This window comes from Phasianus colchicus, chromosome 10 (genome assembly GCF_987193195.1).
Source record: "Phasianus colchicus chromosome 10, bPhaCol1.hap1.1, whole genome shotgun sequence".
NCBI lineage: Eukaryota > Metazoa > Chordata > Aves > Galliformes > Phasianidae > Phasianus > Phasianus colchicus.
In genome coordinates, this window is record NC_143445.1 from 10,768,915 (window position 1) to 10,794,496 (window position 25,582).

Sequence of the window (25,582 nt, forward strand, 5' to 3'; positions counted from 1 at the left end):
GTTAGCAACCATATTCACAACAGAGTAAGAAGTGACTACTTGGCTCGTGTAACGTTTATACTTGTACTATCTCTACACTGTGAAGACAACCACAAGCACTTACTCTATTTATCATCGTGCTTTTGTGATGTAAACATATAGCAGTAAATATAATTTAACTATACAAACCAATTTCCCTTTCTTATAGTAGCATGTATCACTAACTCAAATAGTAGTTATTTATCTAGTAAATATAAGAGAGCTCAATCCTTCGAATATGTGTTCAAAGACCCCAAAAGTGAAGTATATCAAGCATATAATCAAAGCACGATTTGTGAAAATTTACCATTATACACTGAAATAACGGAAGCATGCTTTTGATTTGCAAATAGCCAGTCACTCATCACCTTTTCCATCTTTTCATGGTCAGGTCATTGAGGCCTACTATTACCCTCAGAGGCCTGACACTAAAACTGTTCTACTGAATCTGAAAAAAAAAAGAGGTCAGGAATCCTTTCCTGGTTTGCATTAGGATCGTTATCATACAGATGGAGAAAACAAGTGCAAAACAGGTAATCACATGCATAATCTTTGATGCAGTACTTCTGGGACATCAGTACCATAGGATGCTTGGACAGAACACCTGAGATCATTCTCAGGTAACGTAGCATCTAGGGACTCAAATATACAGCTGCAACACAGAACTGCTACTTTGCCCACAAAAACTGCTATATATAAGTGATACAATTAATCTAAGCTCCCAACTTCTATACAAATCATTACACTTACTATGTTTTGTCATAAAAGCCTTGGTCAGATACTGCTTTTGAAAGTACCAGGTACCATATCTCATTCCTACTGTGATAAATAAGCTTTAGCAAGAATCAGTCAAAGATCCATTTCAGATTTCTTTTTTGTGTTTAGCAAATGTCACATGAAACAGAAATTTTAAAAGTTTTGGGTTTTTTTTGTTGTTATTGTTGTTTTCTGTTTGTTTTTGTTTTTTTTTTTAATAAGGGACTGCAAAACTCATTGCTCCCCCTCAGCCCTTTAGACCCATTAATATCACAGTCACACTCTGTCTGAAAATGCTTTCTTCCTTCATTACAAACACTGAAAAGTCATCCTAGACTCTGAAAATCAAACATATACTCTGTTCTCAGACAATGACCATTACAATGATAGAGATAAGCATTGTGCTGGTCAAGTTATATTCTCAGTAACACTTCAGCACAGCCATAGGAAGCAGATTTACCATAATAGGCATACATAGGTACAACACAAAGCAAAATTGAGGTATCAGAAAATTATTACCAAATTACAATTACAAAAAGAAATAGTACACAACCTGACTTTCAAGTTGGAGATGAGTTTTGCAGGATTGACAGTCAATACATATTTATTAACTGACCAAAATAGTTGGATATACATACAAAAATCCCTAAGCAGATTGATTCTCCTCTATAACAAAGAACAATTTCAAAATGTCACTGTCGCTAAACAATTAGTCAACTTGATAATCTGACCAGACTAAAACCTGTGATGGGATTATGAAATAGTTAGCTAGCAAGAGTGTACTTAGGAAAACGCTTGCATACAGCTTATTACAGAGATGTGACAGTAGCTTAGAGTGTGACCTACCAGGGCTTCAAGGACTCTGCTGTTTACTGTCCAAGATAATGGTGAAAGCACAGTGTAAGGGTGACAAGGCTGATCTACTCATAGATTTCCTATATCACATTTTCCCCACCGTGCTTATTTATCAGTATCTCTGAAGTGCTGCTAAGCTGGCAGTGGACTATTCTGGGCACAAACACAGACCACCAGAATTTTTGATACCACACCTTGCAGAAGCAGTAAGAGTGATGGAATGCAAATGGCATCGCTGGGACTGTGGGAAGAGCAGCTGAGGTAGAATGTATGGGTGGCAAAGTTAGCTAGGAAATATCTGTAATGACTGACTCAAAAACATTAGAGTGGCTACTCTGTACTTAAATACACTGTGCAGTATGCTACACTGCTAGCTGAAGATCTCAAAGCATGTCACAAGCTTTATTAAAATGTGCCTCACTTTCTCTTTTAAATTACTCATTAGTATCCTCATTTTACAGATCAGGTTAAGTAATTCATCTGAGATCTCACAGTGCAAAGAACCATGCGATCAACTGAATGTAAATATCTCCACAGTGAACTGGTCACAGCAGGTGTGACCTGAAGAGCGAAAGCTATTTAGATGTTAATTTAAAACATAACAGAATGTATTAAAAAAAAAAGGGAGTAATCAAATGTTTATACCTACCTAAGTTTGAGACAAGGCACATACAACTTGATCATGAAGAGCGGGGCAGGATATTGATCTTCGTTACATTTATAAAAACATCCTTTTTATATAGCATAACAGCATTTTCCAGAAGGCTTTTTTTACTACAGCTGGATGCTTAGCATCTTCCCTTATTAGGCCATCCTTTGAAAAAGACTTTGAAATTAGCCATCATCAATCCATTTGCGCTGTTCCCATTACTGCTACTGCCCTTGTTTATCAAAAGGCCATTCTCTGTCAGGTTAGCTCTTATGCCCAGACCCTCAGGGAAATGTTCACAGCTATGCACAGTGCTCAATGCTGCCTGCAATAGGGCCATTCCAGGCAAATTGCAAGCATGAAAATGAAAATCCCATTAACCAGAGCAGTTGTCTCCAAATTCCCTCACTGGCAAGGCTGACTTGCACGCAAGTAACCAGCACAGGTAGCTGCACAGTGCTGAGTGGCACAGAGACGTGAACACTCCAGCAGAGGTATGTGCAGGGCAATGCAAAGTGATTTAATTTAGTTCAGAGTGAAAGAGGGTTAAGTCAAATGACTGCACATACGCCATGGGCTAGGAGCTCACAGAGATGCTCAGCTGACACACGGTGACTTTTTAAAACATAAGTCATGTCACTGCATAGCTTTCTGTGAATTCAATTCACACATTTCCTAATATGAAATAAATCTGCCCTATTTCAATTTGCCATAGTAAATAAATGCAGCAAACTGTTTTCTCTTGATGGAAAAGAGATGCTTGTTTTAAACATATGCAGCACAAAACACTCCATCCCTAAGGTCAGAATTAAAATTTGCTTCTTAAATTGAAACTCCAGAGCAAGACAGAGACCTGAAAAACTTAAGACTTACTTTTTTTCAAAATACGTCTTTAGGTTATTTATTTTAATAAATTATTTCATACATTAAATTTCATTCTAGCCATCTGTCATACTTGCAGTTATATTAGTGCTGACCATTTGTTATGTATGAGGAGATGTTGCAAGGAGATCGACGAAATGAACTACAGAGCATCAAGAGAGCAAATAATGACAATGTAAAATGGACTCATTTTTTGTTAGGGCAAAAATATCAGAGACAGGACTCTACTGTTTAAGAGAGGAAGAACAGCCTTTGGGATTGCAAAACATTGTCATCTCTGCACATACGTATGTGAGGATCCCACACTTTTTAGAATGCGCCAGATCGCTGCTGCTTGAGGATACAGGCATAATTTTCCTCTCAAAGAAAGGTTTTAAAAAGTGGTGTCAAATTTAAGCAAGCAGTCTGACAGCTGCTGTCATTTGAAACATATCAGTTCTTCATCACAACATAAAGATGCTAAAGGATCCATTTCCAAGTGAGTTTGTGCAGGGACAAATTTTTAAACACTTTATAGTAATAGTTCAAGCCAGTTGGTTAAATTGTATTGATCCAAAAGGCTTGGCACCTTGCAGAAGATTACACACCAATTTTCTTCTCTGCAATGAAAATAAGAGATTAAAATAAGCATTATAATTTAAAGATTTTGCTGGAGAATTTATTTTTAATTCGGATAAAAATATGTTCTTTCCATTCATATTAAAAGCTAAATCTTCTGCTTTATTATCCATAACATTTTATTGGAAAAATAGCAGTTTTGCTAATAAACTTCTTTCTCCTTTTATAAACAATTAAATGAAAGCTAACCTAGCAATATCCTGCAAGAGAGTTGCTTTTAAGCTGCATCATTAAAGTGCTAAGTACAAAAAAGTCACACAGCAAATCAAATCAAGTTATTCACAAGCTTTTTTAAAGAACGATTTAAACAATACAGTTTCACAAACTATTCTGGTATGTTACTTATGGGGACACAGAGGCTAAGTACAAACACCAGCTGTCTGACTTTGCTTTGCTATTTTTCCAAAGCATGTCCCATCACTGCAGTTCAGCACCAGGCACATCAAGGCAGAAAAGCAGCCCTTTCAACATTTTATCACAGAAGTTGATGAGAAGCTGACACTTTGTCACTGACAAAGCAATATTGTAATAATCATGAACACATAGTCATTTGCTTACTGCATGCCATTGCAGGTATTCCTATAGCAGCCTACAAGATTAACTGGAAGCTGTGCAAAGCTGCAGCAGGCACCTGTGGATGTGAGGCTCACGGTACCTTTAGTCATGAAGTATAGAAGCGCTCCCTTAATGAGCAGGTAAATGAATCCAGTGCCAGAGTAAACTAACAGACTATGTAAGAAACAGATGTGTATGGTGACTGAAAAAATTCTAAATATCTCAGCATCAAAAGAATAAAGATGTTTATACTTTTATTGTGTTGGTTTTGCTTTTGCCCCAGTCTGGATAGCAGATTGCATTTCCAGTATAAATGTTCTAGTTTCCAATTAGAGGGTAATTGTGAGTTTGGATAAATAAGATGCATGTAGCAAATTATAGAATATTTGTGACAGAGTTGATGTAGAAGCTGAAAATGTCCTTCAACACCCTTTAAAAAGGGCTTTTCTACTTTTTAAATGCATTATTTTCTCAAGAGAGATATAAGATTGGCAGATTAGTAAATTTTACAGATTTGCAACAAACTTGAGTAAAAGAAATTATACATGTTCCTGTAGGTGTTCCCAGATGAAGGGCATTGTTTCCTGCAGAGAAAACAGCACAATGTTGGGTGTATCAGATTCCTCCCAAATACACAGCAAGCAGCACTTTCAGTTCACTGTACCCTAGTCATAACCAGCAGAACTTCGGTCTAAAACACCCGTACACAGACTTGTAAAAATGCATTAAATCTGATTTCAATTTATTTTTTGCAACAATTCACCAAAAATAACAGGTGTGCAACTGTAATGAGGCAAAGTTTTGCAACTAGCTGTTTTCTTATATTCTAGTACAAAGAGAATGGATTAAAAGCAATAATGATGAGATGTTTTGTAAATATGATAATAGTTTATGAGGAATAGCTCATTAACTTCAAAGAACATTGGGACAAATAGTGTGAAGCTCAACTACACTAATGTGAAAGCTAGACTTTCCACGAATTACTCCGCTTACACTTTGATCCCTTTGTCAACACCTCTTATTGAAAAAGATGATCAATTCCCACTTCTTCCTAACTATTTGTTTTGCAAATTTCAACATCATTCCTAGCATTCCACTTTACAGGGTAGATTTTTGGGCTGCAGATATTAAAAAACCTGCTATCTAGAGAATACAGAATACCTTTAACAACATACTTTTGTTTTGTTTTGTTTTTAAGTTCCTGAATTTGGGAGAAAAAAAACTTTTCAGTTCTCACATCATCAAATGAAGCATTTTTCTTGCAAACAGTTGGGCAGAGATCAACAGTCCACCTAATTTTTACTACTGCTTACTTTTGTCAAGGTAGATCGAATTGTTTGTTTTTTGTTTTTTACACTAGTTGATCAAAACATTTTTTAATAAAAAAAGAAAAAATTTTAGATCAACAAATCAGTACATTATTTCCAACAGTAAGTTCTTTTCAATCTTGTCTACATTACTTTAATACTGTTTTTATAATTAGTCACCGTAACGTAACACACACAACAAATAAAAATTCCAAAAACGTTTAATCTTTGACATAAACATTATATGCAGGAAGATTTGGAAGAGATATCTGCAGTGTCAAACTGGGTAACAAAGTTGGAGCCAGCCCACGAGGAAGTGACTCAGGTGAGTTGTAGGCAAAAGACGAAAATGTTACATTGCTCTCTCAGGCGGTGCCCTTTTTTCTCTTATAGTTCTAATTAACTTTTTTTTTAAAAAAAGGTCAAAGAGAACTGCACTGAATGGGATTTGCCAATTAACAGATGAGTCCCTAAAAAAAATAAAATTGTTTGGACAGAAAAAGATTGAAAAAAAGGTATGTAAAGGAAATACATGGAAGCATTGCTACAGTACCTTGAGGCCCTTCTGATTTTCTTTCTTAAGTATCATCGACTTAAGTGCATCCCAAATTACTGATGGTTGTTTTATAAAATCACCATTTTGTAAGATTTACATCCAAGAAGAGAAATTTATTGGATGAGAATTAGTGATGGAATGTAAGCAGAATATTTCTATACAGTTATGAAGAAAATCCATAGGATAGTGTTTTTTCTACAATAAATACTGATAGGTCACGAACACTTAAAATTAAAAAAATATATAATTTCAGGTCTACTTTTGTATTCCATTCTTTTTCTCCTGAAGTGTGCTAATAAAAGGAAATTATTCTGGGAAAAGCCTTACCTAGACTAAGGCCACATAAAATAATCTAGTCCAGAAAATTGACAAGTTATCTCACTGTATCAAGGAGGAGAGTCACAACACATCAGAACTAGAAGACAGATATGCACACAAAATGTTTTATTTTCATTTTCTATCAAGAGCACTATAGGCAGTTCATCCATTTGCAAAAATTTTAAATAAGATTTATAAAAATTCAAATGCAGTTTATCTGCCCTTTACTAAGCACTCAGATGTGCCCATTCATGAACAAATCACTGCCAGTGGAGACTCCCTGCTGTTCTGCATATGCATCTATGATTCACGTTCTTTATGCAAGTTAAATAACGCCACAAAGACTGGAAAAATCTACAGGAAAATCAGAAGCAGAGGTTAAGAAATAACAAAAAGTAGGTGGAAGTAAAATAAGAGGCCTGAGAAAACTTGTACTGCCCGAGGTAAAAATGTACTGATGTTCTTGCTTATGAACTGAATTTGGTTTTATACCCATCAAGGAAAAGGTGTCTTCTGAACTTGCATACAGTTAACAACTCAAAGTAAAAACCTTTATGACAGAAGGACACCTACACAAGGGAAAGTAGGACAAGGCAAACTGTATGAAAGAATAAGACAATATTCAGTTTAGGTGTTTACATCAAAAAGGTACAACGTATAGCCCAGCAGAACTTTCACTGAGCAGCTTGGGCCCCTCTGTCTGCCAGCTTATTGACCAAGATAGACATTAAGCTACATCACCCTGCCAGTGTAGGAAAGTCATGATGTATCCTGTCTTCAGCAAGCTTTTACTTATTTTTACAATATATTAACTACCACAAAGCAAAAGCAATTTTTTTTCCCTAAGGAAAACAAACTAGGAGATTTTTAATATAAATTAATTCAAAACTAAACAATAAAATAAAAGCTAAAATTAAATACTTTGTAAGGAAGGAAGTAGCAATAAAAATATAAGGAACTAGAAAAGTGTTTGAAGGAATAACTATCACTAGTTATTAAAAGAAACCAGTCCTGATGGTAATTAAGTGATTACATTAACAACCCTCATGCAATACCTTTGCTAAGAGACAACTCAAAAGAGAGAAATTATAGCACTACTTCTGCATTTGGGTTTCTCTCTGCATTGGGTATACACTTAAAATTCAGCCCAATATTTCTGCATCAAGATGCTTTGTATTTTACATTTATCAGCATGATAAGTTCATTTTAAGATGTAAAGAATTCCAGGATCACAGTGAAGGCTGTTATTGCAATAATTTGGCTTCATCCCATTGGTACAATAAACCATAAACCCAGAAAGCTCAATTTAATTAAGTGTATTATGTCTAGCATAAAAGAATGCATTTAAATCAGTATTATTTGCCATGCACTAAAAAACAACATGCCAGCCTATTTTCATTCTGTGACTTCCACAAAGATACTTAACATTTAACTGCCCAAGAAAACATACAGTATATTTAAGGTCTCATATTTACAAAGACAAAACTTGAAGACTAAAAGTGGTGCAAATAAATGCTGTCAGAAGACCAGATCTCCTATCGTATTCTTTATTGTGTATAGGCTTAAGCTTCCTCACAGCATATCTCATACAGTATCTGACAGAAACTTAACTTGAACATTTCGACTTACTTGAGCTTTTACCAAAACCTTTATAGATGATTAAAATAGAACACCAAAAATACCTTCTGTCATCTGAAACTGGCAGGCAAAAATCACTATCTAGATTTAAACTGAACTCTGCCACTTCTGTAGGAATTTAGTGCAACTCCTGTCTACTTTGAATGAATTAACGTCTAAAACATGGTCACACTATCAAGTATGAATTTCTCAGCAGTACATAAATTAAGAGAATTACCTCTTTTTTGTTTCTCTGAATGTTGGGTAAGGTACCAAATGTCACCTAAAGGTGATAAACAGAAAGTCATCTTGTTACTCACCAATAAAGTAGTTGTTTCCTAATGCAAGCATTTCTTCAGAAAGTACAAGTCCACCCAGTGCCTGGAGGAGAGTGACACTTCTGCCATCAATGAGTGAACACTGCTTAAATCCAGCAGTTGTCACCTTCCACAGCAGGATAAGCGAAGCAGTAGCATCTTGTCTTATTCTAAGAAAATAAACGACAAGAATATTTACATACAGTGGGGGAAATTGGTCTTATAAGAAAGTACAAAAGAACAAAAAAAGCTTATTATCAGAGGAGTACTTAAATATGGTGAATATGGAATCACGAAAAGCTCTGAAGATTTTCATCACTTCCATCAAATTTAAAATATTTTTAACAGTAATATCTGTATAATGGTATACCTAAGCAGATTTAATCATACAGAGTCTCAGTTTCTCATACTGATGGACACCAACTTATAGTCCAATAATAGTTTTATATAAAATGCTACCTAACAGTAGTCTTGCTCACTATTTGTATTTATGTCTTTTTAAATAGTAGCTCCATCCTACAGCTAGAATGCTATCATTTTCTGCAACTGAAACACAGCCAGCCCTCCTACCTGCTGAAGAAGATTCAACATTCATTCAATACAGGGGATGCTGGTAGAAATCCTCTTTCGTTTGCTATACCAGATCGAAGGCTCGGAACAGTTTATTCTTATCAATCAAATGAGTTGTGTAATGCTTTCAAGGTCACTGAGTTCATGGTGCCTTCCTGAATATTGACAGGTTGAATAAGCATATACAACTGCTTATGTACTGTCAGATCCACTAGGGAGCACTATATCTATATTGGTGTTGCTTTCCTCCTAGGATACTTTTTTCCACTAATTTCAATAAAGAAAAAAAAAAAAAAATCTATCTGTAGCATTTCTGGCAAGATCCCAAAAATTTGCATTAATTTCACCTAAATGGATCACCGTTGAGTATGACCAATCCTCCCAAAGTTCAATCACAACTCGTAGCCATCCTACTGCTGAAACACTGCTAATTCTCTCTTGCTGAAAAGAGGCCCCCAGATACCAGGGGTAGACACTCTGTCTGCTAAAAGTGTTGAATCTACAAAAGCACAGTGTGGTGTTCCCCATGACAGTTTTGTGTTTTTTTTAATTTTATTTTTATATTATATTTTTATCAAATATTTTATATATGTATACATCCATTTATTTATTTAACAAGAAATGTGAAGTTTTCTCATTATACTTGACATGAGTTGATAAAATACTGTGACCATATCAGATAAGTAAATTTTTGACAGTATTTTGGGTCAACTTTAACATTTAACTCCATCACTACTCCCAGAGCTGAATGTCTCATTTTCAGTAACAACTTCAGTTAATATGACAGCAACCATTTAGGTCACCCATAACAATCAGAAGAAAAGAAAATTACTGAATGGAATTTTTTTTTGTTGTTTATGTATTCAGCCATTGAACCAGAAATGTTATTCAGGTCTTTAACAAAGGAAATACAATGGAATGAAGATAGATATCAGCTTGCATTAATCTGCCAAAATAAAAAGCTACAAAAGGTAGACAGTATAAAAATGACAAAACCAACACTATGCACTCCGCAAACTCATTTATAATGAGGACATTCCATCATGGGTCTTAAATACAGCCACAGAATCTACAAACGTCAGCTTATTCTTGATTTAAAAAAAAAACAAAACAAAACACACACATTCACAGATCTCCTCCCTATTTAAGCTTCTCATGAATGAGAACGATTCAAAGTCCCGTGGGAAGCATAGGACAGCTCCCACGTTTAGCAGTTACAGCTTCAAACTGTCTGCAGCTTGTCTGCTTGCAGCAGTTTGTTTTTTTCCAGTGAGCAAGGCCTTTTTTAACTGAAAGCTGGCATTCTGAAAGATAAGATGACAGTATGAGAAAAATGGGCTATTTTGGGAAAATGTGAGCCTAAAATTGCAGTAAAGCTGTGAGCCAGAGAACTGTGTTGGCAGATTTTTATTTGAAATCAAGTTTTCAATAGGAAATACCTCATATCAGCTGACAGAATCAGATCTTTCTAGGAAGTCAGGTTCTGTTAATTAAAAGTTACAAAGCAACCCTTTTATTGAAAAACTATGAGTTCGAACGTGTTTAACAGAGTAAATTCCAATTTTTTAAAAATGTGGTTTGTAAGACATTCACATCAAAGATTTCAGCTGATTGACAACACCCAAGGCAATATTCCAGAAATTATTTAAAGCATAAAATAAGTGTAATTATTTAATCAATAACTACTTTCCACCAACAAGTGTATCTTCATATTAAAGGGAAAAAAAAAGTTCACTACATGAAGGAGAAAGGAAATATCACATCTTTTCAAAACTGACATCTTCCAAATATTTGCCCTGATTCCTCATGTATTCAGATGGCCCAGAGACGGTTTACATGCTTACATCTTCTGAAACATTAAATATGTGGGAGAAGTTACACCAAGCACAGAGCTGTCATAGCAGCGCTAGATACATGAAGGCTTTCTGAAATTATTTCATGTACTTTTAACCATTTGACAAAAATGAGTATCTGAAAAGCAGTTTTCTAAAATACCCAGGCAAACTAAAAGAAAAATGCTTTTCTATTCCATAAGAAATATTTTTACTTTATTGATGTATTCTGTGGAACTTCAAAGGAGACAAGACGGCCTCCAGCAGAGGTATTGGAACTGGCATTTCCACAAGCCACATCTGGAAGTATCTGAAAATAAAAATAGTTTTATTTAATACTGAAGCAGAAAATATGACCAAAGAAAATATAATCTTTTTAATAGCACTAATGATACAGTAATCATCTTTTAATGATGGACCAAAACATTTACTAAAGTATTTATGCTGTCATTAAATGATATGAAAATTCACATAAACATCCTTTCCATTTTAACAAAACCTTCCTCCACATGGTCATGCACAGACTTCTAAAAGTATCTTCCTTTAAAAGTGACCATATAATTTGAAAAAGATGGATGGGCTTCTAGTCTTGTGAGTTACTAACAAAAGCTCTAACATTTGCCACTTCCATAAATATTGCATCACTAACAAGAGATTTTTGAGGATTTATAACAGCAGACACTGATATTCTCTTTCTACTATACAGAAATGTGTTTTTTTTTTTTTTTTTTCAAACTCAGATTACTTTTAAACATAGTTTCTGCCTTGCTCTAACAAGGCCTAAAACTACTCTTTCCAAGTACAAGTTGTTTCAACTAATGATATTTTCAGATGGAGAAAAATGACACAGTTGAGAGCAGAGGAACTGATTTGCCTAGTCTATGATAACCAGCTGGTATGGAAATCGTGAACTAGAGCAAGAAACAATACAGAATGCTATATGACAAAGAATCACAGAATGGCTTGGGATGGAAGGGACCTTAACAATCATCTAGTTCCAACCTCACCATCGTTGGCTGGTTGCCTCCCCTCAGATCAGACTGCCCAGGGCCCCACCCAACCTGGCCTTGAACACCTCCAGGAATGGGGCATCCGTCTGGGCAGCCTGCACCATGTTCTCATACACTCCGAATAAAGAATTTCTTTGTAATATCTACCCTTATCTCCCCTCCTTTACTTTAAAATCGTTCCCCCTTGTCCTATCACTATCAGATCACATAAGAAGTCAGTCTCTCCGACTGATAAGCTCCCTTTGAGTACTGAAGGTTGCAATGAGGTCTCCCTGCAGCCTTCTCATCTCCAGGCTGAGCAAGACCAGCTCCCTCAGTCTGTCTTCATAGCAGAGGTGGCTTCCTCTGGACCCACTCCAACGGATACACATCATGTAGAATAATAATTTATTAGGGTAGTTTGAAAACCATTATTATTTTCAGTGACATCTTCATTTCACATAAGTAATAATTTATATGGCATAATTGTTTTTTTCTATCGCTTACATTATCTGTAGTTTTAATTAAGTAGTTCTCACGTTTCTTCATCAGCTTACCTATGAAATATCACCCTAGTGAAAAAAAATCAGTGTCACCTTAAAATTAAGGTTAAGCAGATTTTGCAACATTATTTTTTCAATCATCTGGAATATGTGTGCAATCTTTTCACATTAGCCCTACTGACAAAGTGAAAACTGACGCCTGACACACTGCCATGAATTAATCACTCATTACTGAAAAATCAGAATCTAATTTCTAATTTTATTTATGATTCACATGTTAAATGCTACCATGGAATATCTGTGAAAATACAAAAAACAAAAGTCCAGAATATGATACAACAAATAATTGTTAGTGGACTCAGAGTTGACTTTGACTCAGACAAGAAAAATTCTCAGTATTCACACCTCCCCACAAATGTACATAATTACTCATTTCTTCATTGCTGAATTATCTTGCACATATAATATGTATGCAGTTTGTGAAAATAAACACATAACTTATGAAAATAAAATTAAATGCATTTTTTTAAAAAAACTCATCAAAAAGAAAAAAGATAATATACCTAATAAAACTTCTGAATCTTGGAAGTCAACATTATTTAGTTACCATTCAAAACTTGATGAAATTAAAATGAGTTTGCCTAACACTCTTCTTATATACTTTCCCATATTCATAATATTTTTTTCTTTGAGAATCTGAATGTCTCAGTGTACCGAAGTCTTTATTCTCATACTCTTATAGTGCATCTAACAACATATTCAGTGTTAGAATATATTTTCAGAATGTCTTGTATCTACTACCTTAGATCAGAAGCAGGAAACAAAGGTAGTTTAAGCATCTCATTTACATTACTATTCTATATTAGAAGCTTGGAAGTAAAGAGCATACAACTCTTTGAAACTTAAGGAAAAAAAGCTCATGAAGCAAAAGTGGCTGCATAACATGAGCAATTAACCATGTGAAAATGGGCAATTTTTCAAAACAGTTTTCAAAGCCATCAGAAGTAAGGACTGTTCAGCATAAAAAGCACAAGGAAATATTCTTTGGTAACCAAGAAAAGCAAAAACCAAAATGCATGTTTGACTCTTCTGATAGGATGATTTGTAATGTTCGATTTCCTTCTCCAAGAAGGAACACCATTTATAACTGGCCCTGATTTCATGCACTAAGAACCTCCTAAAATATTGATCCAGTAGGATGTGAAATAACAGAATTTTAGAGCAGCTGAAACTTCACTTTTTTTCTATTACAAAAAATGGAACTTGTATCAGACAAAACATACAAGAAGAAACAGCAGCATCCATAAGGAACAGAAATGGTGCCAGCTATCCTATTTGAGACAAATACTACAGAGACAAAAATGACAGCTTTGACATCTAATTTAGCAAATAAATCACATAGCTTTTCCACAGCTCTGGGAAGCTTGTATAAAGATTTTTAAGCATGTCTCTCTCCTGTCTGAAGAGAACTCCCTAAGAACTGAAAGACTGAAAAATGAGGACAAAGAAGACAAGTACATTACAATAATACCGGGCAGCCAGAAGATGAAAACAACCTGTGGGTCTCCCTCTAAGAAAGAAAAAAATATAGTAGGAAATTTAAAACAGAACTCAGGAAAACATAATGAAATTATTTTCAAAATGTAAAATAAAGAGCACATGATAAACTCTGCCTTACTATTCTAATTGCTCTTTACATTTAAAAGTGAGATGGCTAAAGTCAAAAACACAAACAGACCACTTAAAGTCATTTAAAAATAATCTATGGGAAAAAAAAATCATATGATGGCAATGAGATCAAACTCTTCCAAAATTCCCTTCTGCGTTCAGAAGCACAGAACCTTTAAGCCAGAGAGGAAGTTCCTCAGGGAACAGAACATAGGCATAATACAAATGATGCAGCTATTTTAAAAATAGTTGCTAAAGAAAACAAAATCTTCATGCACCTGCCGGAGCCTGAGGCATGCTTAGGAGCTGCTTACAAAGATAATCTCCTACATCAGCACAGAATATTCTGAAGAGTTTATGCTCCTCAACACAGTACTTAGAGTTTGGGAATTTTTGAACTATTGACATGAAATATAGTATTCCTGTTTTTGTATTATATTCTGTAAATTTGTATCTAAATTACATTATTGGTGGATTTCTTTTAAACAGTGAACTTAATACACAAAATCTATATTTTTGTTTCAAAGACATTAACAGTGTTAACATCTTGAGTCTTTCTATGACAAAAAGAAGAGAATCATTTGAGAAAACAAGAGTGTAATCTCCTGAAGAGGATCTGTTCCTACAACTTCTAGCTGGACTTTAAAAAACAACAGTGACTTGGCTGGAAGATTACTTAACCAAGCCAGAATATCAGTATTGATGAGATTGAAAAGAATATCAGCTGCAGCACCTAAGAAGAGTTAAACAGACTCTGCTTTTCCATATTAGATCTTTTCTGAAAATATTACATAGTGTGAACTGTGCAGATATTTTTCTGCCATATACACCAATATATAGAAAGAAATACACACACCATTCTACAAGTCCTGCAACACATTACAACACATCACAACACCTGCTTTTATTACCTTGGTAGATTAAGCATATTAGCCTTCAACTTGATGAGGCTAAGTAACACAGAGACTCTTAAGTCTACATTTTTGCTAGAATACATATATGCTATCTTGCAATACTGAAAGTAGTTCTCTGAAGATATTTGTTGAAATGAAGTTTCCTTGCACATTTCTTGGATGGCTGATCACACAGACATTTGTATTTCCACAAAGCCTTATGCACACTGGCAAACTAATTCCTCAACAGTGCAAAAACACAGTCACAATGCTACAGCATTGTGTCCATTTGTTTGATATCATAACCCTTCAAGTTTAAAGGATTGCAAAAATATTTTACTTCTTACAAAACACTCCATACTTTCTTCTGATATAATAGTAAGTGGAATCACCAAATTCCCATTATCCTTATCAATTCTTCACTACTCTATTAACAAGATATTAATGAATATTTCTGAATACTAATGAACACTTCCAAGCACTGGAACATTTTGGCCAGGTACACTGAGGACTCTCCAACCTTGGAGATATTCAAGTCTTGACTGAATACTTCTGAGCAACCTGCTCTAGCTGCCTTGCTTTGAGCAAGAATGGTGGATGGACTGAACAATCTCCAGAGTTCTCTTGCAAGGCCATCTAGGCTGTGATTCTGTGAGAAAAAAAATTCATCTGATAAGGCAGTTGGTTACTATCTCTTTCTTGTAATTGCCACTGCCATTTCAGTGACACCACAGCATATACAAAACTCTATTCCAACATAGTAGGAGTGATTTTTTTTTTAATAGAAACATCCCCAAACATTACTCAAATAAGCAAACTCATGCACACACTAGTATATTTTTAAGTTACACTTTCCTCCTCTGTGATCTCTGATGGTTCTCTGTTTTTAATTCTGACTCTGAAACCTTTCTCCAGTTTTCTCTTCTAATGGGTGAACAAGGAAATCTGCTTAGCCTTGAAGCCAAAGCAAAGTTGGGAAGATTGGTCTGGAATTAAACAGATCACATGAATGCACACATCATTCCCACACATTTTTCTGGAACTAAATAAAAGAGATGAATATAAACTTATCTTACAGAAGAGTCAAGACTCTTTGGGGGCTGGAACTAGATGATCTTTAAGGACCCTTCCAACCTAAGTCATTCTACAGAAGTAGTACTTAAAAGGAAAAAAAAAAAAAAAAAAGTAAGGTCTGTGCTTAAAATTTTAAACAGATTTGAAAAGACACTAGCTTAATAGAAAGAGTAAGAAAACTGATCCTTTGAGAAAAATAAGACTGCACTCGGGTGGCCTCCCATGAAAATTCACGTGGTCATTAAGAAAGATGGCCTTTCCTCTTCAGCAGCACAGAAACAGAGGAGATGAATGAGGTATGAAGAATGCTCTTGCAAATGCTTTTTCAAACCTTCTTCCAAATGATTGCATATTAACTTTAAATTCAATAAAGTAAGTTTCAAAAATTACAGTTTTGCCCTTTCTAAACATATAACTAAATTTCTATCAAGATAAGGCCTGCAGAATTTCTTCTTTTCCAAATCTCTAATGGTGATGAGAAGTATCTTTTATTTTCTAAGAAATATAAAGCATTTGTCAGCTTTCTTTATGCAAGAGAAAAATACTACAGAGAATTTAAAGCAGGTATGATGGGGACTAAAAGATCCTGAACTGCTGGAGTCAGAGAAGTGAGAAGAGTCACAGGAAAAGAAAACCTAATGTAATGTGAAATGGGAGATCAATTACTATCTTCTTTCAGTCAAAATGCCAATCAATAAGCCGTGATCATTCCGGCACAGAAATCCCATTCAGGACAGATTTATAAAAGAAAAGCAATCCCCTTATCCGGCTGCATGGCAAAACTACTGCTTCCAAAAAGCTGGTGTCATTTAGTTTAAACCCCACGAGTTTATTTGGCTCTACCCTCGAGAGTTTCATATGGGATGATTCTTGAAAGAAAACCAGAACAGAAAGAAAATGAAGGCTTACATCTAACATATCTCACCAGTGGGAGAGGAGAGCAGAAGTGTTTAGAGTAGGAGTGCCTCTCTAAAGAGCACCAAGGGAAGGCTGACAGACTGAGTCCAAAAACAGTATCAAATGAAGAAGCCTTGCCAGCTATTGTAGCACTGAAATTTAACACAAGGAAGTCTGCATATCTACCCAGAAAATTCCGTCAAAGGCATTTTTTGAGTATAGCTCAGCTCATCCGAGCCAAAGTGGCTTTGAGTAGTCAGCAGTCACACTGCCAAGAGGATCTACTAACCAAAGATGCTGATACACAGCAATCTCCAGTAACACTAATAAATTTTTTTATTCATGCCACAGGTTACTACTATTAATATTACATTAAGTAGTAGATGCTTATCTAGCTTAGTAGGTTATCTTACACTCTCAGATAAATGACCAGGGTAATCATGTTAACCAGATGCCTTCCTGTATCAAGCTGACCACCAAAATGGGGGCCACATTCATAAAATCTTCCAATAAATCTTTCAATCAATATTATTTCCTTGAATGGTCATTTTTACGCCGTAGTGTGTGGAGCTGTTCTGAATAATACAGATAAGCATCATGGAAACAAGCTCATCAAGCAAAAAAATCCACATCAACAGATCTTGAAGCGAAGATTACAAGCTCAGGTCATTGGAGAGGAAGCTAGGATGTAAACTGAGCCAAAGTCCGTCAGGTCAGTCAGCGGAACTTCTTCTCCATGTACTTTTGCATCAAAACAATGATGCACCCATAGGCTATTTCAACAACAACAACAACAAAAAACAGATGATCTTTTAGCATAGAGAATGCACTCAAGATTCAAAGGTCTCCCTTTCAAGCAGAATTATTCCTTAAGCATATCCATTTGTTGCAGTACATAAGCACCCTCTTTCAGAAGCTTCCACCTGGACCAGCCACACTAATTTAAAGGACATATAGTATACTGACTAAAAACCCATATAAAACAAGTTTTATCCACATTACAAGAAGAATTACAAGTTTATTGTAGCTCTAATCACTAGTTCCAAAGCCTAGAATCTTAGCAATAGCATTACAGTATAAAAAGGTTAGTGTAGGACTCATGTGGTTAGCATTCTAATTCCTGGCCATGTATCTGGCAAATCACTTTACTGCTCTGTGCTTCAGGATCTCCATCTACAACATGTGAATAATACTACTGATTTCCTTTGTAAAACAATTTGAGAGCTATTAAGGGAAAGTAATATATAGGAGTAGAACACTGCTATTATAACAGTTGATTTTTACACAGCAACCTTTGTTGAATCTATTATTTGATTAGGATTCATGAGATCATTCCTTTTTTTCCCTATCCCTATAGATATTATTCACTAATATCTATCTTTTCTACACTATAATACAAAAAAATCATTGGACTGGGGAAGTTTCAATTGCTAGTTTTATCTGTCTTGCAAGTGGAACAATTAATTTAGTTGCCCAAAGCAGGAAAAAAAAGATCTCTCTTTTGACACCTGAGCACAAAGATAAACCCCTGTTACATTTCAGAAATCATCAGTCTAACATTTTTCTCTTAATGGTCTGTGTTTGTAGACCTTAGCCTGTTTATCAGGAAAAGACAAATTTGTTATAGCAAGATCAGTGAGAGAAATGTTACAGTATCCAAAGACATCTGCATGTTGTCTTCTGGTGCAAGTCTTAATGGGAACATTTGGTCAAGTACACACTGCAAAGTACGTCCCTAGCATTGAAGAATGCAGAAAAAACGTCCAACTGCAAATATACGTCGTGCCTCTCTTACAGCATTAATTTCTCTCAGGAGTTCCCCAAACTTCCTGAAAGAGCTTCCATGGAAAATTCATCCTTGGAAGACCAAGAGAGCATTCATATGGTGAGATTCTGGCAAAATTTCTCTCTGAGTAGGCCAACAAGAGTCTTCACTTGTGGTATCAGCTTAAAGTGAATAACAGGCCAACTTGGAAAGCTGACAAACAAACAAACAAACAAACACACACCAAAAAGCAATAGCAGCCTTTTACACCTCCTAATCTCAAGATCAAAAAGTAGATTTTTGCAATAAAAAACTAAAGTTATTTCATTTTATTTTTGCTTATAAGATTGTGTAATTTAGGAACGAGCTTGGCAAAACTTTTAAAGCTATGAAGAAATGTAGTATTTTCCTGCTTAACACTGAACTTTTTACTCTTAAGACTTCCACCAAAGAGGCTTTGAAACACAGACCCTCAGGCATACCAGATCTCCCTTTGGTTTAATATAAGATCAGTGACAACGTCTTGAATTAGCAACTGGAATGTTTCTTCCAAAGAAGAATCTCTCCCTTCCAAAGAACAGAAGATCACCATACTATGTGAAAAATACTGTGAAAAACACATAAAGACAAGTAATTTTTGTGATAGTGTAGAGTATCAAATGCATATTACTAATGCATATTACTAATGCATTTGTGATTGATAAGCTATATGTATTTCTCAGGAAAGAGAAGACACAGACAAGTGAATTTCAATTATTAAAACACCCAATTCACAGATTGTGAAGAATCTGCTTGAAATGCTTACTGAATCTATCTGAAACACAAAAAAAAGTAAAGAAATGTTACTTATACAATACCAGATCACAGATTGAGGAACACACACGAGGCAAGGCAGGCGTACCAGGAAGGACATGCCCTTAATTGATCAGGACATTGAAAGCACCCAAGCAGAGACTGCATTGCATTTAAACTAATAAAAACAGATCATTGTTTGTTTCTGCTTCAGTGCTTTCTCTCCAATCTTCACCATCAGTGCCTGAGATGTTCTACTGTAAAATAGATATGGGTAAAGATATTTCAAAAAATAAGGCTTGTTTCTCCAGATATTGCCTACCAGAACTCTCACTGAAACAGGGTACAGCCCTATAACTACTTATATATAGATTTCCCTAAATTTACTTTGTATTTAGAGACATGGGATCATATGAATGACTGGAATGAAACATTCTCATTTTGAGAAAATACCCAATGCAGTATTTGTGAAAGGCCACCCTTAAGCTTTAATAAATACCTTTTTTGTGTGTGCTTAATTTTACCATCAAATTAACTCAGGGCAGAAACCATATCTTCAGCCCACTAATGTAGAGAGCCCTGACATCACTGCACAAGTGACAATCCAACCATGACAACACTTAGAGGCAATTTTCTGTGTGCTTTTTTTTAAACAGAACATTCTCACCTCGATTTCATCCCATTTCAGGTCCACAACTTTCTGCCCCGCCCTTGGCTGCCACGTAGGTAGCGTCACTGTTGCTCGTGAGTGAGGCAGAATGACGTCAGGCTCCAGCGTGGAGGCGACAGGCCTGCTTTGTCGAGGAGATGATGCCTCTGTCTGCTCAGGGAGCGGAGGGCTGTGCCGAGAGCGCTCGCAGTTCGCTCCTTCATAGCCATCACTGCAGGCACAGAGGTAGCCATCCCCACTGGTGCTGCAGTTACCATGGTGACAGGGGTTGCTGGCACAAGGGTCTGAAATGAACTGAGGAAAAAAAACATCATATAGGTCAATCACCGCATATAAAAGATTTATTTATGAGCTTTAGAAACACCGTAAAACAAGATTCTTTCCCCCTTCTGCATTTACCTTCCAAACATATTTAAGAACCAAGCTCATCTTTGATACAACTTCAAGGAAGCAAATTCAAAGGATTAAAGAAGAATATTAACTAATCTATATTCATCACTGCTCTCAGAATACTCCATGCAAACCTCACTGTTAACACATCCAAGCAACGTGACAAACATGAAGTAGAAGCATGGCTACCACTCACAGTCTGTAATTTTCAAAACAATCTTTGGAGTAATCTAACCAGGGACAACACCAAAACCGACAAATGTGAGGCAGTAAGAGCAGTGGGAATATGACACAGCGCTCACACAGGTCACCGTGTCAGGAAGTAGCTGTGCATTGTCAGAGCTAAGTACATCATGTAATCCTGTTTGTGGACAGAAATTCAATTTTAAAACTGCTGGGCCTTTTGCCTGTACTTCATTTAGTGGGTCGCAGTTTCAGAATCTTACTCATTCTGGTGCTGAAAACTTTGTAACAGGAATTACTGGGGGGGAAGCTTCTTTTTAAGGCAGCATTTGTAATAGATTAGAACAAGACAGCGTTCGGCGATGTGAGAAAAATCCTGCTCTACACTTGCCTGTTTTCTTCTGATTCCAGCCCTAGATTTATGCACAGCTAGCTTGTACTCCATTTCTTAGGTCATCAGTGACTTGAAGGCTATATGCCTCTTCACTCCTCCATGCAGGTGCCTGCCTCTACAACTTACAGAGCACATCTACAGACCACTCCCAGGTTTCACCTGATGAGCTCAGCCTCCTGGGGCAGGACAGACCCTCCGTTTGTGGTCACCCTCACAACGCACACTCCGACATTTAGCACTGCTTTTTGCCATCACATCAGTGTTTTTGTTTATCCTGGAAATAGCCTCCTGATAGCACCTATGAAACTTTTGCCTTAGTCAGAGCTACACTGCACTGCTGACTCACTGTCATCACTTGAGCAACTAATACAGACAGGCAGTTCCCTTGATTTGTCCTCACAGTGATAATCAATCCACCACTGCAAAGAGACATCATTTGTCTCGACAAGCAAATTTCAACCAAGTGGCCCAGCCCCCAAAGTTAGCCAATTCTTTCCTGCACAATATCCCACTCCTTCCCTGATTAAGCAATGCTGCTGCTTATTCTATTTCTCACTACAGCACTACAGTTAATGACAGTTTTAACAAATGTTTAATAATAAATAAGAATTACATAAGCTGTATATATCTTTAATGCTATAATTGCCATCCCTCTAGAAATAACCAGGAGTAACTTCACTATTAGCAAAACATATCAGGAACTTAAAGTCCATAATTTCAGAATCTTTGGGGACAAAGTAATTACTGGATCTACACTTGGAATTTTCCCATCTGTTCAAAGCCCTGGTACCAGGGGCACCAAGTCCTAATATTAACTCTTCCTTTTCTAATACTGTTCTTTTGATGACCTTGGCTGAAACTTTTTCTTTTAATGGAAATTTTGTGTATTCCAGCCTCCGTAATAGCTTTTGAACAGCAGAGGAAGCATTATTATGAATGTCAACTTTGGAAACAGTTAATTATGAATGTTAGATTTTCTGCTGACTGACGCAGAAGAGTTAGAGGCCACACAAGAAAATCTAAATATATCTAATATATCAAAACACTGTCTAAAATATACAGTATGCTCATTTATCTTGCCGTTCAGTTGTAGCTATGGATGTTATTTACTTTGCATGGGGACACATCTCATACATATTAGGTGATACATTAGACATCAGGCACCAGCTCTGACTCTTTTCACTTTTAAAAACAAAGCGTATATTGAATTTATATATACTTCACATATCAAATCAAAGTGTGGATTTTTATGACCAGGTTGGCTTATCTCCTTAAAGCTTCTTTCTCCTTCAAATCAACAGAATAAGTAAATTCTTAGAGAACTCCTTCTCAGTCAGCAAAATCATAGCTATATATGAGAGAAAAGAAGAAGAAAAGGGGAAAAGGATTTCAGGAAGGAACAAAACCCAGTTCTGTTCCACAGTTCATCAGCTATATTTTAAGCTTGCTCTCACTTCCAAACAGCAGAAATTTTCACAACACTTTCCCATCAAGACTGCTGAAGAAAAAATTGTTTCAGGGTAAAGAAAGCCCAGACCAAATCCAGTTTGCAGCAGTTTTTTCTCATGCCACTGGTTCGAACCAGATCTGAGTTTCAAAGACACACAGCTCTCCTACTGTTGCATAAGCTCTTCACTCACTCTTTCACAATCTATCCAAAGTCACATTAACTCATTTTCATTAATGAATCAGCATTCATTTCATTCTGAGGAAATTTAATTGTTCTTGTCACACTTGAAATGTTAACACAAAAGGAAACAAGGTTTTACAAAGGGCACTTCTTTTCCTCTCAGGTCAATATATCCATTCACTTTATGATCAAAATAATCAAAAGTGCACTTTGATGGACATGTACATGCTGTAAACTGGCTTGAGCTTGGCCAAGAACTGAATGGAAATGGTTGTGCTCAAGATAAGCAGAGGTTATTGCAACGTGTCACACACTGTGTGCCTCTGAAGCTGTCACTGACAGCCCACACACATCAGTGAAAACATTTAAGTCTGTTTGGTTTACATGAAGAATTAAAATAGATGAGTGTAGATGGAGAAGTTCACCATGTGCTTTCTTAGAGCTGAGCTTCATGAAGTACTTCACAAGATTTAAAAATATGATTCCCTTTTCTAAGTTACCATTAATTCTATAGCTCTTACTTTTTCTTTCACGAAGCTTATCAAAACAAAGGCAGGGCAGAGAGGAGCGATTCCTTCCCATGTCCTGCTGCCACCACTCCTTCAATACAGCCCAGGATGCAGCTGGCCCTCTGGGTTGCACACTCATGTCCACTGCTACACAGAGAAAAGGAGGATGCAAGTAACAGGAATTTGATCACTGGCTATATGTACAAGAATGGAACATAACATCTACCAAAAACCTTTTTTTTTTTTCTTTTTAAGATGTGGAATTTTAATAATCTTCATTGAGGAAGTATAATTAGTATGTAGGTCTCTTGTTTTCATCCCCATTTCTCCATTTCGTATTCTGTTTTCATAATACACTCATTGACTAAATAGGTATGGTTAGCAGTTGCAGTACCTAGCTGACAAAGCTGAGTTAAATTATAACATTTATTGTACATAATTACTATTTCATAAGCCTAAACAGATGTAATTATTTGAGCATTTTTCCAACAAAAATCCTAAGATAGATGCATACCGAGGGCGACCTTGATACTGCAGTTCATTTTCCAAAGGCAGATCAAATATAAACACAGGTATGATACAAACAGTGGGCTTGTATAAGAATCATATTCACAAACACAGATTGTTCACCAGTCAGTCCAAATGTTTCCTAAGGTTTTAGTTTCCAATAAAACACTGCAAGATGTATATCTGCAAGATATTTTCACAGGTACTCTTTGTGGAGGCACCAATCTGTCATTTAATGCTCATTTGGTGTCTCTTCAGCATAGTCCCTCTTGTTCAGCCTGGACACAATTAGGACACCTCAGAGAGGTTAAAGAAATAAAAAGGTAAATCTAAAAAGAAGGCCAAAATGAGCTGCTGAACACTATGCAAAGTCTTTCTCCCACCTGCAACTCTCCTCTTAGATGTGTTAACACAAAACTAATTTTTGGCTCTCTTTTTAATGTCACTTCCTGCCATCACAGACAACACTATACCATCTTCCAGCTTGGCTTCAGTAAAATACGGAAAGAACAAAGTCCAGCCATTAATTAGGGATTCAGCTAATTGTTCAAATCTGTTCTACACACTGACTGCTAATCTGTTAACAAAGCCAAGCTGCCACAGCAATGTCACAGGCTGCCATCTCACACTTGTCAGTAGCACCTAATGCCTTCAAAACAATGGTAGGATATTAAAAGTCAGCAGAGTCCAAAAGCCTCCAGGTTTGGCTCCCTGAGATGGTTTTTCCAATTACAGGATGAAAGCTTCAATTTTCAAATAAGTAAACTGAATTTAGCTGGTTGGGATTTAGACTAAATGCATCAGTTTGCACGCATTCAGGTAAAAAACATCTTAGGAGAGATTTATATCAGTAGAATAAAATGGCATCTCTGTTGCTGAAGAAATGCCCTAATATAGAAGCAGAAAAGCAGGTAAAGATCATGGGAAGATCCACCCTGTATAACCTCCATTCTACATCACCAGCACTGAAAAAGGATCAGATGCCTCAAGTTCAAGCTATGCACTGTACATTAAAAGTTATCAACTTTTGAATACAATAAAAAGAAAAAAATTAAAATCTACAGCCTTAAGATTTTATCTGTTTGTTTGAGATACAATAAAAATTAAAAAAATTTGAAACAGTTTTTTTTAAAGCACAACTGAAATATAACATGTTTGCATACATATCCATTTATGAAAAGGAAATGGAAACAGATTCAGATCTTCTACATAGCAATGAAAATAAAGATTATCTAGAAATGTAATCTCTTCAGAAGAATGGCTTAGTTATCTTCACCATCTGATTTAAATGTAGACTGATTCAGACCTTCAATCCACTGAAGTTTTAAATTCCATTCTATCACACATTCAACACTTACATGAATTAGGAAATGAAAGACAAGAAAATAAAAAAAATGAGACAACGAAAAAAAAAATAAATCAGCTCCTCCAAAGAGAAGAGTGTCCACAGAAGAAGCATTGGAATGAGTGTATCAAGCAAATAAATGTATTTTATTTTAAGGAAATATTTTTTGTGATATAATGTGACTCAAATAAGAATTTTGGTTCAATTTCTGGTTCTCAGAAACATCCAATGCAACGTGAGAACAGTTAGACTCCTTTTCTTTTCTCTGTCTTATTAAATAAAAAAAAAGCTCCCTGTCTCTTTTCTACCTGTAAAATTGAGATAATATTTCTTTCCTCTCATCACTTGTGTTATCTGGATAGAACAATTTTTTTCAGAATGTGAAGCACAGAAGGACAGGAACATTCCACAGATAGGAACTCTCAAGCAGGAATGAATACAAGTAAATAAAAGAACACAATAAATCTCAATACAGCAAGGCTAAGCCTGTCACCTATGGGCTTCATGTTAGTTTCTTTCTTTT

General features: G+C 35.9%; 1 protein-coding gene across 1 annotated transcript in view; it reads right to left on the minus strand.

Moving 5' to 3' along the window:
• The window catches only part of DNER (delta/notch like EGF repeat containing), a 109,249-nt gene that overhangs the window by 45,604 nt on the left and 38,063 nt on the right, over window positions 1–25,582 (minus strand). The window contains exons 2-4 of the mRNA XM_031596333.2: window positions 20,099–20,395; window positions 11,066–11,160; window positions 8,452–8,618 (exon numbers count right to left, since the gene is read on the minus strand). Of these exons, the coding sequence (XP_031452193.1) occupies window positions 8,452–8,618; window positions 11,066–11,160; window positions 20,099–20,395 (559 nt within the window). The remainder of the gene's footprint in view (window positions 1–8,451; window positions 8,619–11,065; window positions 11,161–20,098; window positions 20,396–25,582) is intronic.